Source organism: Sinocyclocheilus grahami, unplaced genomic scaffold (assembly GCF_001515645.1).
Source record: "Sinocyclocheilus grahami isolate Dianchi unplaced genomic scaffold, SAMN03320097.WGS_v1.1 scaffold138.1, whole genome shotgun sequence".
Taxonomy (NCBI): domain Eukaryota; kingdom Metazoa; phylum Chordata; class Actinopteri; order Cypriniformes; family Cyprinidae; genus Sinocyclocheilus; species Sinocyclocheilus grahami.
In genome coordinates this window covers 1,054,890-1,070,997 of record NW_015505317.1, presented here as the reverse complement: position 1 = coordinate 1,070,997, position 16,108 = coordinate 1,054,890, and the positions used below count along the sequence as shown (strand labels likewise).

Sequence of the window (16,108 nt, the reverse complement as noted above, 5' to 3'; positions counted from 1 at the left end):
TTTAGTTAAAGTATCAAAGTATCTTTTCAGTTCTTTAAATCATTTAATATTTCTATATTCAACATTTTTTTAAACATTAATCTTTAAATTCATTATTAATAATTAAATTCATTAATAAACATGAATTTATGGATTTACTTGCACTCATGCCACCTCTGATCCTCATTAAATGTCTGAAAATACACCTACAGGCCACTTTTGTGTTCTTCTGTGCTACCTCTGTACAAATTCATTTTAATACTGATTTCATTTTATTAGTAACTTATTCTTCTTATTCTACTTGTTCTTATTATATGGTTTTATCTAGAATTTGTAAACAGCTTATACATTTTTTTTTTTTATTTGACAAAAGATTACATACTTTTAATAAAGATAGAAAAATGCCATTACAAAGGTAAAAACAAAATTCTACTGTAAATCACTTTAAGGAGTCAAATATCACCTCGTAATGGGAAGGCTATTTTTTTTATAAAATTTTGGTGCTCCTACATTTTCGACTGTGCTCCTAAATTTTTTAAGTTAGGAGCACAAGCGCTCCTAAAAAGAAAAATAAGCGTAGAGCCCTGACTTCCGTTATCGATCATACGCAGAAGCCGTTCCGGCGGATGATGCAGCACGTATGCGCAGCGTGCGCGCCTTTGAGATATGCTAGTCTCGCGAGTTTGTTTATAGGAGACTTTACAAATGAAGTAAAGTTTCCTTACTTTAGCAAAGGAAAACCAGTCTCCTCTTGGTTTATATCGAAATCCTCCCGACATTTTTCTTTGCAAATCCTAGGTTTGTACTTCTAATTCGTGACCAGCGGTTTGTTTTATTCTCTCTCCGCGTTCGTCACTAATCACGCAACGCCAACGTGCTATGTCATCCGCCGGAACGGCTTCAGTGTATGCCAGAAACTAGAGCTTGGAATAGCCAGGACAATTTTTAATATAACTCCGACTGGATTCGTCTGAAAGAAGCAAGCCATATACATCTAGGATGCCTCGAGGGTGAGTAAAACACAGTCTAATTTTCATTTTTGGGTGAACTAACCCTTTAAATAAAGTGTCTTATTTAATCTGACCCCAGTGTGAATGGACTATAATAGGCAACATTATAATTGGCCACAATTTGAATATTCTAATTATATGTAATATATCATGTAATATGTTGTTACAGCATCTTGATTTGAAAATTCTATACTGTCCACTATCACAAAACAAATGCTACAGACCTGACTCTAGCTGGAGACTCTATTACATCAACCATGGTATTACTAATCAACTTAAGTACAACATACTCAATGTCCTCTCAATAGGTGCCCTCACATGAAGCAATTTAATTCAACCCCCCATCCTACGGCAAACATGAGGAAGGGCAAGATGAATGCTGTTCGCATCCAAATCAGATGGTTTTGACTCAGTGGATCTTCCTTCAGACCCTGCGGGTCAATTTGTGTTTAGATGCCAAGATACCTGCTGGCATGTGGAAGGACTTACCTGTAATAAATGAATGTAAAAACAAACTGTGCTGAAAAAGAAATCTAATTGGAACCAGTTAATGACCACTCAAGAAGCTGAACAAACAGAGACAACTGGCTAGGCTTTATGAAGTATTAGTATAATGAGATCACAAATGCAATCAACATTCATCACCTCACAGCCTGAGCAGAAAGTATTTTCAATAATAATGTCCAATTTGTGTCCCATTACATTGAGCATTAGAGGATTTTTTTTTTCTTTTGTCATTAGAACTTTCAAATATGTGTATGTGATATAACAACTGAAATCATTCAACACTGTCATAGAATTGGCATAATTGGTAAAATTGACGTTTGATTAAAAAAAGTCTAAAAATGCTTAAAAAATGTATTGCGCCAAAATATTTTAATTTAATTTATGAGAAATATAAATGTATCAACCATCATTTGGTCCCAAATCAGCTAGCCCCTAGTACCGAGTGATTTGAAAATGTTATTTAAATTTGCTTTTATTACTAATAATTAGGCTACATAATAATACAACCTCACACATTAGATAAACATTTCGTTTTACAATTAAAATTTTAGAAATGTCAAGTACCTCCTTTATTTGTACCCAGGTTTTGCATTTTAATAAGCATCCATCAGTCAGTATCAGTGATTGTTGTTCTTCTCTCTGCAGTTATGCCTTAATGCAGAACCTTGTTTTGGCTGATATCTCAAAAAATGTAAAGTCAAGACAACTACAATGCAATAGCTCAGCTGTAGATACAGACCCGTATATCATTTTTTTAGTTTCAACCACTCACACTTAATTAGTTAACAGCTTTTAAACACCATCCATATTATCACGTTTTTCAATACATTGCCCCCAAAAAAATATGAAAACTACTTTGCATATATATAATGACACTTATATTGCAATTAATAAAACATTTATTCGCATTATTCGTTCATAAGTCTAGTATATTGTTGGTTTGTTTGTTTATATTTATTATTGTGTGAAAATCAAGAATAAGCAATCTTCTGCATATCAGTTATGGGCATCAGCATCGGTCGTTTTCTACAAAAAGCACATCAACTATACTGCAACCCCAAACACATTTGTTCAGCAAATATACAGTCTGTGATAACTGTGTACAAGCGTTCAAATTTCTATCGACAAAACTGCAGTCACACAGCACTGTCAGCGCATGACAAAGACATAAAAAAATCAATGTTTTGCAAGTTAACAACAATAACACAAAAAAAATAATTTTTCTTAAGACTTCAAAATCGCCAAGGTCTAACTAGGAGCTAACTTAGTGTGCTTTAAAAAAAAGTAACTTTTCAATATCTTACAGCCATCAAGCAGCCTCTAAAGCATTCATTATCATCAGTCAAACTAAGATTAAAATCAATCAAGAGTTTGCAGTTAACGGCACTTATATCTACAATTGAATTTCAAAGATGCCCGATTATACACTATATAACGTTACTGAGATTAGTTACTCCTTGGTTACATTGATCGACATACTTTCCAGCAACCACACACAAACTGACAACAAAGCGTCTGACAACTTGATGTTTACGAACATAGCACATGAAAAGACCAGAAAAGACAGACATACACCCAGACCCCCAAACACACAGTCAGGATGTAAAGAGTTACGGCCCTCGTCCTTACCTCGACAGGCAAAGCTACTTCCGTTTCATTTCGATCATTACAGACGTTTTAACGCTTCCTCTTGGTACTTTGTTGATGTAAAGCGGTCGTTGTTTAACTCCAAAATAATCTCCGACAATATAAGGTTTATTCCACGAGATTTAGTTTCAAAACAAACTTCGCTTCACAGTGGTACAAACCGTGCTTCAAGTCTTCACGACCAACTAACCTTTTCCTGTCAAGCGTCGAGCACATTCCCGAAAATAGGGTAACGACGAGGTCTATCACATGCCGCTTATTGGCTCAACCGGCTGTCAATCAAATGCGGTACCAATGGCATTAACCCTTAAAGCAGAGAGTAAGCTAGTGGATTTCTTGTTGTGGCTATACCGCACAGCATTGCCTCTGTATATGGTTAAGACTTATTACTAGTATGCATGCGATTAAACTCTCGCTTAGAGTGTATTGCTGTGATGTAAACCTAAATCCACAAATTACCCAAAATATCAAATTTATGCATAGCCTATTTTGGCATGGGGAAATTTCTGTAATAATATCAAACAAAAAGGGCAGAAAACACGTATCATACTATATTTGAAATCTTCATAGTGTGCGTCCAAATGGTATGAACACAATCAAATGTTTTCAGTACCTCTATTATAATTTATACATCATATATGCATACAATGATATTCAATATATTAACCTCCTAGAACTGAGAAATTCAATTTCTTCCTTTGCAGAAACCATTGGTTTTAATGGATTTCTGGGGAAAAAAAACAAAAACAAAAACATGCTGTGCATGCCCATTTTAATTGACATAATGGGCTTTTCAGAGATTCCAAATGTTTTGGGGTTTGGCCATGACATCTTTCTCTTCATGGCTTTTAAATGTCTGACATCACAAATCAGCACAATTTCATGGAAACAGACCAGCAGGTATTATTTTTTTAAACTTCTATTTGTTTGGCTTTCAAATTGTTGCATGCAAGTAAACATCTTTTTTGTAGTAAGTTGCCCTAAAACAAATGTTAATATATGTAAAAGGATGGGGATTCCCATTTCTGCTAATATTTACACAAATTTGCATAATACATAAGGATGTACCAATGTTGTTATAACTTATATACATTCTGTAGGCTTTGAAAAACATAGAAACTAACATCTGTGCAAAGTTTGATTACAAGCGTCTATTTGAAAAGGATATTTCTGTGCCAAAATAATATTATATTATAATTCATTTGGTAGTGTGCATAAAATACAAAAGCATAAATAATAAAAAAATCCTTCATAAACTTAAAAGAAATTATTAAATCAAATTTTACAGGGGACACATTAAAAAAATAAACTGTAGAAAACATGAAATGAAATGCAAACTGAAACGTTGTCTTCTTTATAGCCATGATGTCTACAGGGAAAACATGAGTGAAAAGTGAGTAATATTTGATATTGAGATTTTTTCTTTCCCAAAATAACAACATAATGTCAAAATAAATGTCAAAAACGTTTTTCTAGATCCTAGGAGGATAATTTAACATTACACTGATGACAAGCAACCATAATGTGCATCATCTCATATATAAAATTAGAAAGCAACCAACAGTTTGACAGTTTATTATTAAAACAGGATTCAGCAGAGATTTCTCTGTATTTAACTTTATTGTGATGTTTGTTTTCTTGTTTTGTTTTTTATTTCTCACCTGTTAATAAAAATCTTTTTGTGAGGCTAGATGTCAAGATGGCAGCCATCCTTCAGTTATCACAGTACTGTACCTTTAAGATGGACAGCATCAGCACTGTGATAACTGAACCAGGGCAGCCTGTCACATCAAGCAGAGCCGGGGCGGTAGTTCTTCACGCATCTTCTTGTCCATGTTCATTCTGGGATAACAACTATCACTTTCATAAATATCAGATCAATATGTGATGTTTACTGTTTTCAAAATATAACAGTTAACATATAATATAGGCTAAATAAATCTGACATTTCCATCTGTGTATATTATAGGAATGAGTATATGCAATCAATAAAGATTTTTTATTATTAAACATAACTTAGACTAAGTAGAAATGATAATATCATGATTGGACTTTATGCCATATTTTCATAGGATACACTCCATTAGATGTCAACGATTCAATACCTTCGTTTTGAGCTTGAATTATTCATACACACCACCCCTGTGACAACAGACTTGTTTTGGTAACTCTGACTCCACCTTCTATACTTTGCTCTCGTATTTGGCAAGCGCTTGGCTCCTCCCACATCATCCCGCAGACCCCGCCCACAACACCCCCGCCCTCCGTGCGAATCTCTCTTCTTGTAAACAACTCCATCAGCGCGTCGTGTTTGCCATCTCAGGACAGTGGAAACGCCTGCCAAATAATGACAAAACATCTGCCTAACATTCCTCTAGTGGCTGTTTCGGGGGGAAAAGGAGAGAAAACATGTCAATGGGTCAAAACGGGAATATATTAGCTGTTATAGTGTGTTGCGACTTCTCATAGAAACATGTTGATGTTTGATAAAAGTGCAGTTTTAAATAAAATGATTTATGGTAGGAACATTCCAGCAATATAATGTATAAACTATACATGAATACAAGACGTGTTTGAGCAAAAAGCCCGTTAGAACGGCACGAGGTCAGTATCTACAATCAATTATACATAAGTTAATACACGAAACGGCATTACATGATCATGTCACATAATATCACAGCAGGTATTGTAAATATTCTGTGTATATATATCAGTTGTTCTACTTGATATGTCGATTCGTTAAATTGTCGGATATCTTGCGACTCGTCTTATTGTACTATATTGATGTGCGCTAACGCCCAACAGCGCGCGCACACACCCCTCTCACGGCAAAAACAAACACCACATTCTTCTAACATAAAAACTAATATAATATCACTATCACACTTAGACATATGTACTATTCTACCGACTGCAAAAGTACGTACCTGTATTTTCAACGCTGAACTCCCTTGTTTACGTGAATATGTTTAATGACGCAGCAAGCCTTGCAGCGAACAACGTGATTGTCGCCATTTTTTGTTGTTATTGAAATCTTCAAGCCATGTGACAATAAAATAACACGCTTCCGGGTCCTGACGCTCAAAGTTCACCACTTTCTTAGTGCAGAATGACTCCTGCCATATAGAAGGTTTAAAAAGTCGACTGATTTTTACATTGTGCGAACAACGTGATTGTCGCCATTTTTTGTTGTTATTGAAATCTTCAAGCCATGTGACAATAAAATAACACGCTTCCGGGTCCTGACGCTCAAAGTTCACCACTTTCTTAGTGCAGAATGACTCCTGCCATATAGAAGGTTTAAAAAGTCGACGGATTTTTACATAGCATACCCGAAGTGAACTGCGTTTAATATCTCTTATGTTCTGACGCCCCCGTAAGGCACCTCGGAAATAAATGTTTGGCATGGGATAATAGCGGACTATTTCAGTGGTTTTGACCCTTTTTGTCTCCAAGGCCACCTACGTAAAATATTTCCGATGACAAAACAGCCTATTTCTTTAAACTTTGTTTATTGACAGAAGCAAGTCAATGGATAAAATAATGAACCGACTAATGCTGTGATTCCAGACGTCAGAACTGTATATTATTCAATAAAAACAAGTTGTTGAGGAGACCAATTAAAATATGAAATGTCATTTTACATCAACGGTTTTGTGTGTGTGTGTTTTAGTACTTAAGAAAAGTTTGAATTTGAATACAGTTATATATGATTTTATGATTTTGCAGCCCTATTTGGCAGTTTGCGCTATGGCTTGATATCAGTCCGTGGCCCATTTTTGAAAACTAAAGTAAACATTGCTGTGGCATCTGCGGAATTTTTTCACCTACATCACAGTCAACAAGTGTATATTGTCCTAAATCAGACAGGGGGCAATATCACACCAGTTTTACCAATGTGTTCGAGAGAGAATAACAGTAGCTGTGTCCTGTGTCCCAAAGTATGTATGCACACTATGTACGCACGCTAGTGTATTAAATGTATACGGCTATTTTGTCATACAACATCGGAGTATGATTAACCCTACCCCTCCTTTAAGGAAAGCTGCAACAGTTGAGTTTTAACTCTTTTTTTTTACTATTTAACCTTTTCATTTAAATAAGTGCATCGTTCTGACATTTAAAATGCATTTCTCTTTGGAATAAAATGGCACAGAAACGTGTAATCAGTATCAATAAACGCGACGTTTTTCATTTTCTTCTGGAAAGATCATCTTGCAAAATAATCATCTGTGCCTCTGACTCTCCAAATAACCATATTAGGAACCTGAAAGTTGGACACATTTCAACACACCTAATGTTTTTAACTGCAAGTACGCAGACGATCACAAACAGAAATCGGGTTCGCCTGAGGTAACGTAACCATAGCAACATTGCACCGCTCCCAGAGCCGTTGAGAACGCTCCGATGTTCTTTGGCATAACAGTGAAGCTGTCGTTATTTATCACTTAACTAATTGAAAATGTACACATTGTACAAAACTGTTTTGCTTACAATTCAATCACTGTGTGTGTGTGTTTTTTTAACCAGTACTACTTAAACATCTTAATACTACAACGACCAGACTCCTATGCGGTTTAGCTTGGGCATATTTTTCAGTGCGATGCAGTACCAGAGGCGTTTTAAAATAGGGCGTTTATGTTTCTGCTCTATTCATTTGCAGAGAGGAGACGCTCACGTCTACATAAAGAGCGGTAGGCGGCGCGTCGGCGAAAGGCTGTCCAGTTTTAATGAACAGTGACCACGGGCTCTGTCTTCAGCGTGGAAATAACCGTTTAATAGTACAGTAACGTATTCTGTTGGGTGGGTAAGTTTGTTTGTCGGTTTTGACCTCTAACTTTTTAAAGTCGTGACTTTGTGTATGAATTTGTGGCTTTATTCGATGTTACAGGCCCCCACCCTCATTCTGCACTGAAGAGCTGCTTCAACAGAATTGTGAATTGTAATGCAAACGCGTTAAATAAGTGCACGAGTTGCATGATTTCACTTGTAATGCTGAACTCGTGTTATTTTAAACAGGGCAGTTCAGTGCGGACATGTCCAAGTTATTCCGGGCTGTAATCATGGGTCCACCAGGCTCAGGGAAGGGGACCATATCCGAGAGGATCGCACACAGTTTCGGCCTTAAACATTTGTCTAGTGGAGACTTTGTACGAGAAAACATCGCAGCGAAAACTGGTACGTGCTTTTCACAAATTCGCTAACTTGTGATTTTCCTGGACGCTCGTTATCTCTGGGAACAAGCATGTCGATGCCAACATATATAGGCATCTTGCTGGGTTTTGAGACACAGCGACTGTGAAAAAGAAGGGATGCGTTGACCATATGAAGGGGCGGAACCACTGTTGCGGTTTATATGTTAAGAATAGCGGGTTATCGATTCTTTAACTTCAACGTTTGGTCCTTCCAGTCTGGAATATGTGGTTGGTACACCCGCGGGCGTCATGATGTTTGTGTTCGTGTGAGGTAAATGCCTTAAAAAGTTGACACTCCACATTTCTGTTTTATTGCACTGTTGCCATACCTGCCTCCCTTATTAAGACTTCAGCTGGCATTCATTTATGTAGATAAAGACAGACGAATGTTCATGCTGATATTGTATAGCCTACTAATAAACACATTAGTTAGAGTAGACTTTTTATTCATGCTCAGTAAAGTTATGATGGCTGGTAGATCCTTTTAGTATAAAGCCTTAAGTTGAAAAGAATCACATTTTTAAAGGTAATTATGATTAAGGTAACCTTTTGCATTAACACACATTATACTAAATATATTTGTCCATTTAAAACTTTGAAGGCTGAGAGCTGATTTAGCTACCAAAGAAAAAATACACAATAGTTGTTCCAACCATGAGCCCATCCATGTTTAGGCTAGTTTTTAATTGTAAAATGTTGTAATTTGTGTAGTGACGTTAGGAATTTTATCATACTTTGATATTTGTATGCTTGTAGATAAAATTCTGAATGAAATTATTGGGTATCAATGTCTCAAGTCTCTCATGTGACTGCTCCGATCTATTATATGATTAACACCAGTTGCTGGTTAAAACCATATGATTAATAATTGATTTGTCTCAGTTTATGTTTGCATTTTAAGTATGGTCATAAATAAAAGTCTCTTAGTTGCTTCCATTCTTGAAGAAACATCATAGAAAACAGTTTATTAACAATATGTGTAAAGCCATAAGTTTGATGATTAGTATGAAAGATAATGTGTTCCATTCATTGTCTTTTCTGCAGAGGCTGGTGTTCTAGCTAAGACGTATATAAAAAAAGGATTGCTTGTGCCAGACCATGTCATGACGCGTCTTCTGCTGCCTAGATTGGAGGAGATGACCAAATGCAGCTGGTTGTTGGATGGTATGGTGGTAAATCCCATTTAGTAATTGATCCTTTTGCTATATATTTTTTAATGTGTTTAGGACTAAGGTAAATCTCTTCAGGGGAAGCAAAACTTTCATTTCTTAATTTAACAGAAACTCAAAACAATCTGTAATTTTAGGAAGTAAGCTAGGAGCATTGAAAATATGTTGCTTTTTATTGCCTATTTCAGTTTTATCAATTGATTACTGATTTGTGAGACCAGAAAGTCAAGATGTAACAACTGCTATCTTAGAAAGTCTCTAGCTCCCAATATAGAATGATAGGATGTCAAACATTGACTGAAAAGATGTGCAGCGTGACCTACAAAACGGGTTTAAATATTCTTGCTACATGGAGTAAAACTAGGGTTCCTTTACTGCAGGACCAAACACATTAAAGCTGAAACTGCAAAGGCTAATCCTAAAGCTTAATATTTAAGTAGACTAACAAAAAAGTAACTACACTCAGTCATGAATAGGAAAGCAGGGCCCCTACTGGCAATTCTATAATGATACAAAACACCATAATACCCCACACCCAATAAGGATATAGTATTGCAACACTTGACATTTATGCTTAGTTACGAAACTACACATTGCAACATAAGTGGCGTATCAAAATAGTATTTATTTATAACTTTCAGCTGATATCTTAAAATGTAATAATCAAATAAGTAAAGAAATGTAATCACTCATGTGAATAATTCAGGTGTACACATGCACATTGCGGCCTTTATTCAAGTATTAGAAGTCATTTTGTGCACTTATCCTCCAGGTTTCCCTCGAACACTAGCTCAGGCTGAAGCCCTGAACAGTGCCTGTGATCTGGATGTAGCCATCAACCTCAACATCCCTCTGGAAACACTGAAGGAAAGGCTGCAACATCGATGGATGCATCCACCCAGCGGCAGAGTGTACAATATGTACTTTAATCCTCCCCGCGTCCAGGTGAACATTTTAGTCTTTCAGCTAACAGAGAACATTCTCAGAACTTTGGCTAATGTTCTGGCAAGGTTCTCTCAAGGTTACAAAACGTTCTTTCAGTAATGTTAACAGAATGTTTGTTCAGAGTTATCTGTTTTTTAATAATGTTTTCAAAATGTTAGCACAAAAACGTTATTTATACATTGTTAATGGAACGTTTTTTTCCCGGAAACGTTTTAGTTGGATGTTTAAGTGACATTTTTTGTTTGTTTCAGAATATTCAGAGACCTTTCAAAAGTAACTTTCCCATAATGTTTGCAGAATGCTAAAATGGAATGTTCCCTTAAAGGGTTAGTTCACCGCTAAATGAAAATTCTGTCATTAATTACTCACCCTCATGTCATTCCAAACCCGTAAGACCTCCGTTCATCTTCGGAACACAAATTAAGATATTTTTGATGGAATCTGAGAGCTCTCTGACCCTCCATAGACACCAACGCAACTGAAATGTTCCCAGAAAGAAACGTAGCAAGGACATCGGTAAAACAGTCCATGTGACATCAGTGGCTCAACTTCAATTTTGCGAAGCTATGAGAATACTTTTTGTGCGCAAAGAAAACAAAAATGACTACTTTATTCAACAATTCTTCTCCCCGAGTTACTGTCTTCCGCCATTTTGGAGAGTATCACAACGCATACGCACGCTTTACCCTAAGTGTAAACAACGTTGATTACGCCGATTACGTTCATGCGCACACTTTCCCCCCTAACGTAAACACCACCGATTACCTTCTTGGGTACTCTCCAAAATGGCAGAAGACGTAACTCGGGGGAGAAGAATTGTTAAATTGTTATTTTTGTTTTCTTTGCGCACAAAAAGTATTCTCGTAGCTTCGCAAAATTGAAGTTGAGCCACTGTTTTTGTTGTTCTACTTGTTTTGTGCAGGTGTCTTATGTAGCATAATTTCACAAATCTAAAGTCAGACCATTCTGTTTTTGCTTTAAATCTTGAAATCTAATTCAAAGCAAAAACAACTGCTTATGCTACATGTATGTAGCACAACTGTCAGTTAAAAAAAGAGAAAAAAATTTTTTTTCCTGTTGTAACGAACCATGACCCCAAAACCATGGTACGTACCAACTGTGACTTTTGTGTATGTTACACCCTAATATATACACACACACACACACACACACACACACACATATATATATATATATATGTGTGTGTGTGTGTGTGTGTTTGTCTATGCGTTTATTATTCTTATATCCCTTCTTCTTCTAGCTTGTGCTATGTATGAAAGTTTACATTGCTAGTGTTATTGCATCCATATGATAAATCGCTTGTTGTATTCCTCATTTGTAAAAAGCATTTGCTAAATGAATATATGTACATAATCTTTCTATCAGTTTTGCTCATTTCTGGTGTGTTTACAGGGGAAAGATGACATCACAGGAGAGCCATTGATTCAACAGGAGGATGACAGACCAGAAGCCCTGGTGGCCAGACTGAGACACTACAAAGATGTTGCCAAACCTGTCATAGACTTTTATAAGTAAGCTCATAACACATTTATAGAAATCACCTCACATTTTGGAATGCAAGCCAAATCTCACCCAGTGTCCTTGTAATTGTACTTCTATGAGTCATTTGAAAGAATGACAGAAAAGCTTGTTCTCTTTTGTTAAAAGCATTGTAATTATGTGTACCTTTTGAAGGGCTAAAAGCATCCTGTACACATTCTCGGACACAGAGACAGATCGGATCTGGCCGAATATCAGCACACTTCTCAGCACAAAGATCCCCACCATCCAATCAGATGCTCGTTGTGCTTCAACTCACTGAGGAAATCCACTGAAGTCTCATATCAAAGACACCAAAGTGGCCTCATCTCAGAGGAATTACTAATTGACCACATTTGGTTTCCAAAGATTCCATGATAGTCATTTTTATTATCGCAACTTGTCCATTGGTAGTATAGTATTATTCTTCATAGTGCTAGCTTTGATTATTTCTGTTTCTGAAAAGATTTCATACGTTTGAAGGACTTGCTCTCCGCTTTTAGCATTTGCTGGAATCTGGGAATCAGTCGGTAAAATTCAACTTATATCTTACAAGTACAATAGTTGTTAAAGAGAGTTAATGATTCCTAGATTTCAACTCACGAGTGCACAAATTTATATAGATGCGATTAAATCACATTAGAATAATGAAGGGTAGACGCATGTGACCTTGTGTAAGTGAATGAGACATTGAACTGTTCAAGCATTCCAGTGAGATTTAGTTATTTCTGAAGGGGCTTTACTTGATATCATCTCTGTCTGTGGTGTTTGCCTTTCTTATATATATATATCATAGTAGTGTTAATCATGCTACTACACACCATAAAAAAATGCTATAATTATTTGATGTGTTTTACGAGCTCTATAATCCAAATATGCCTTGGAGAAGTACAATTTCTTGATCTGCTGAAATTACTATTGTGAACACCAGGCATTATTCTTTGAAATACATTGATAGAGTGTTTACCTGTTAAAAATCAAATCAATGTGTGAGTAACACTATAGCAAATGGCAATATATAAGAATAATATGATATAATAATCCTATACCATATCAAATATTCTTTAAACACTGCCTGTTTTGGTACTGTTCAGCATTACATTTTTAAAAGCCATATCTGGGAAAACTGTTGATAGAAAAGAATCTAATGAGGTTACTAGGTTATGTATTGTACCCATTTAATAACTGTGACTGTGTTCAGCCAGAACAACAGTGATGTATTCTTTATCCAGAAGATTAAAGCACAGATTAATCAAAAACCACAGATTAAATTACACTTACATTACACTGCTTGTCCCCAAAACATCAGTGAAAGGAGAGTTAGGCACACATGACTTTATAGTAATAAACCTATGTTTATTTCTCTCTGTTTAATTTTCTTACTTCCCGTTCTCTCTCCCATGTTCTGTTCTGTCTTACATACCGGACACTACGGAATGGAGAAAACACTTAAAATATCTCCACACCTTCTTGTTATGCAATACCATATACAAGAATTTACATGCCTGAGCTTTCCCTTTTTTTTTTTTTCAAAGAAAATAAACTTATTTTCACAGAAATGTTGAGTGTATTCTTTTGATTTGAATTGAATCTTCATTAATTTTCATATAAATTTGTCTTTGGACCTCCACAAGTGGTATAAATACACATAAAAACGTATTCACAGCACATAAAAACATAATACATAATAATAAACCACTATTGTCAGCAGTTATTATATAAACTAATTGATAATGGAACTAATCTAAAAATATACTTGCAGCTACAATATTTTTTGATGATGATGATGATGACGATTATTATTATTAGCTTTCTGCAAGTAAAAACGTTTTACGGAAAAGCAACGTGGCATCTGACCAGCTGTAAGGAAGGATGTCCTTTGAGGGTGGGATTCGCGTTGATGTGTAACAACGTTTACAAATCCTACTACGGCGAATGTTTGGCTCATGAATATTAATAAGGTCAAATAACAGACGCTCCCAGAGCTGTTGGACGTTCCAGGAAGTTTACCGAGGAACGTCACCATCATCTAATTAATATTCATGAGCTCAGCTTCAGCCATAGCAGAGCCTTAGTAGCACATACCACCCGCGTCTGTAGTCTGTGTCTGCATCACGGAAGTCCCGAAACGTACTGAAAGAGGGAGACCAGTATGACACACAGCTAAAAAAAAGACAAATTGTCAGGTCTGACTGCTTAATAGCCTGTCACTTAAAATAAAAGTACAACAAATCAGCGATAGATTTGACCCCAAATAAAAAATCCGTTGTGTGATTTCCTAAACATGAACGGCCCCGTGCATGCTTTGTACAATTAGAATAATTAAACATTTGAGAAATAAAAAGCATACATATATATGTTTAGTAATCCAGATCAAACTGACAGTCGGCTGTGGATTTGGCTTGTGGGTTTTGATTCGATGATGCTGAAGTAGCTCTACAATCACTGCTTCAAGCATCTGGTCGTGGGTTTACTCGAAACGCAGCACGATTCGCTTCGCTGGGACTTCGCCAATCTGACCTTTGACAGCCAGCGAATGACAAATGAAAGGTCAGCGTTTCTGACATCAGCTGAGGCATCGGAGAATGACAGACAGTTCATCGAAAGGTAGGAGCACAACGCTGTTTATAAACCACTGAATGTGCTTATTATTAGTAGATGTAGTCATGCAGCATGGGATGAGACATCTTCGATATTACGGAGTGAATTGTTATTAATATATAAACCGTCGTGGCTGTCGTGATGTCACAATCAATCCGAAGGGCTTGATTTTTATTTTGTGTTTTATAAGTATTACGTTTTATATAGTGCCATAGGTGTTTTGTTTAGTCGTGGTCTTCTTCATGTCAACATCGCTGCAACATAATATCGCATTTGGTAATTTTATATGACGATGGGCCTGTTTTAAGAAGCAATAACCTATATGAGTCACGACATGCAAAGCAGATCAGCTGATCGGATGCCTTTCGAGACTGATGCATAGGAGGCGATGGTTTAATAATCATCGTCTCTTAGTATTATTATTTATTCTGATGAACCGAGATTTCGACTGAAGATGAACGATGACCACACTGGAAAAATCCAGATTTAAGATTGTAGATGATTTGTAACATGGTTGAAAGCTGGTCTAAGATTGGCATATTAGCAGGTGCAAGCAGGTCATTTAGCTGTTTGGCCAACTACCATCGTCCAAAAGAAAAAAAAAAACTTGAACATCTTAAGCTTTTATGATCTTTTATCTGTTATGATTTATGTATTTGTTACTTATGTATGTATGCATTAATTAATTTATGTATGTATGCATGTAGCTAGCTAACCAGCATTTCCAAGATGCTTCAAGAAGGTACCATCATGGAACAGCTGCTGACCGGCCTAGACCAGCTAATGATCATCTTAGACCAATTGGAAACCAGCTATATATTATCCAACAGGGTAATATATATATATAGCATTCTCTATTCTTTTTCTATTCTTTTGACTTGTTTTATTTTTATTTATAAAATAAGGGGGGAAAGACCCTCTAACACTTGCACTCTATTCTTTTTCTATTCTTACTACTTGTTTTCTTTAAAAAAAGAGCATCTAACACTAGCATTCTAAATTTTTTTCTATTCTATCTTCTTGTTTTCTTTTTAATTATTATAAAAAATCACCCTCTAACACTAGCATTCTCTATTTCTTTTCTATTCTTTTGACTTGTTTATTTAACAAAACGACCCTCTAACACTAGTGTTCCCTATTCTTTTTCTATTCTATCTACTTGTTTTCTCTTTATTTTAACCTTGCTACATGTACTGAGTTAGGCTAACCGAGACTCGTCACAGCAAGTACAGTGGGTACGGAAAGTATTCAGACCCCCTTAAATTTTTCACTCTTTGTTATATTGCAGCCATTTGCTAAAATCATTTAAGTTAATTTTTTTCCCTCATTAATGTACACACAGCACCCCATATTGACAGAAAAACACAGAATTGTTGACATTTTTGCAGATTTATTAAAAAAGAAAAACTGAAATATCACATGGTCCTAAGTATTCAGACCCTTTGCTCAGTATTTAGTAGAAGCACCCTTTTGATCGAATACAGCCATGAGTCTTTTTGGGAAAGACCCAACAAGT

General features: G+C 36.0%; 3 protein-coding genes across 9 annotated transcripts in view; 2 read left to right on the top strand and 1 right to left on the bottom strand.

The window, feature by feature from the left end:
* The window catches only part of LOC107591175 (tyrosine-protein kinase JAK1), a 42,898-nt gene extending 39,460 nt beyond the window's left edge, over positions 1 to 3,438 (bottom strand). Inside the window, exon 1 of one of the 3 annotated variants that reach the window (XM_016280244.1) lies at positions 3,334 to 3,438. In XM_016280244.1, coding sequence (XP_016135730.1) covers positions 3,334 to 3,359 — 26 coding nt within the window. In that variant the 5' untranslated portion in view covers positions 3,360 to 3,438. The other 2 variants (XM_016280245.1, XM_016280246.1) reach the window with 2 other exon arrangements.
* Positions 3,439 to 7,806: 4,368 nt separating this feature from the next.
* On the top strand, positions 7,807 to 13,267 carry LOC107591174 (adenylate kinase 4, mitochondrial-like). Of its 5 annotated transcripts, none has more exons than XM_016280243.1 (7): positions 7,807 to 7,946; positions 8,035 to 8,085; positions 8,163 to 8,321; positions 9,383 to 9,502; positions 10,280 to 10,452; positions 11,866 to 11,984; positions 12,148 to 13,267. In XM_016280243.1, exons 3-7 carry the CDS (start codon positions 8,180 to 8,182, stop codon positions 12,272 to 12,274), a joined length of 681 nt encoding a protein of 226 aa, XP_016135729.1. In that variant the 5' UTR covers positions 7,807 to 7,946; positions 8,035 to 8,085; positions 8,163 to 8,179; the 3' UTR covers positions 12,275 to 13,267. The 5 variants fall into 5 exon arrangements, with proteins under 5 accessions (XP_016135729.1, XP_016135728.1, XP_016135727.1 ...); XM_016280242.1 differs by having other exon boundaries at positions 7,807 to 7,950; positions 8,035 to 8,078; XM_016280241.1 differs by having other exon boundaries at positions 7,807 to 7,950.
* A 1,021-nt stretch (positions 13,268 to 14,288) lies between these two features.
* LOC107591171 (leucine-rich repeat-containing protein 4B-like) overlaps positions 14,289 to 16,108 on the top strand; it is a 17,769-nt gene continuing 15,949 nt past the window's right edge. Inside the window, exon 1 of the mRNA XM_016280236.1 lies at positions 14,289 to 14,598. The gene's annotated coding sequence lies outside the window, so the exon portion shown is untranslated. The remainder of the gene's footprint in view (positions 14,599 to 16,108) is intronic.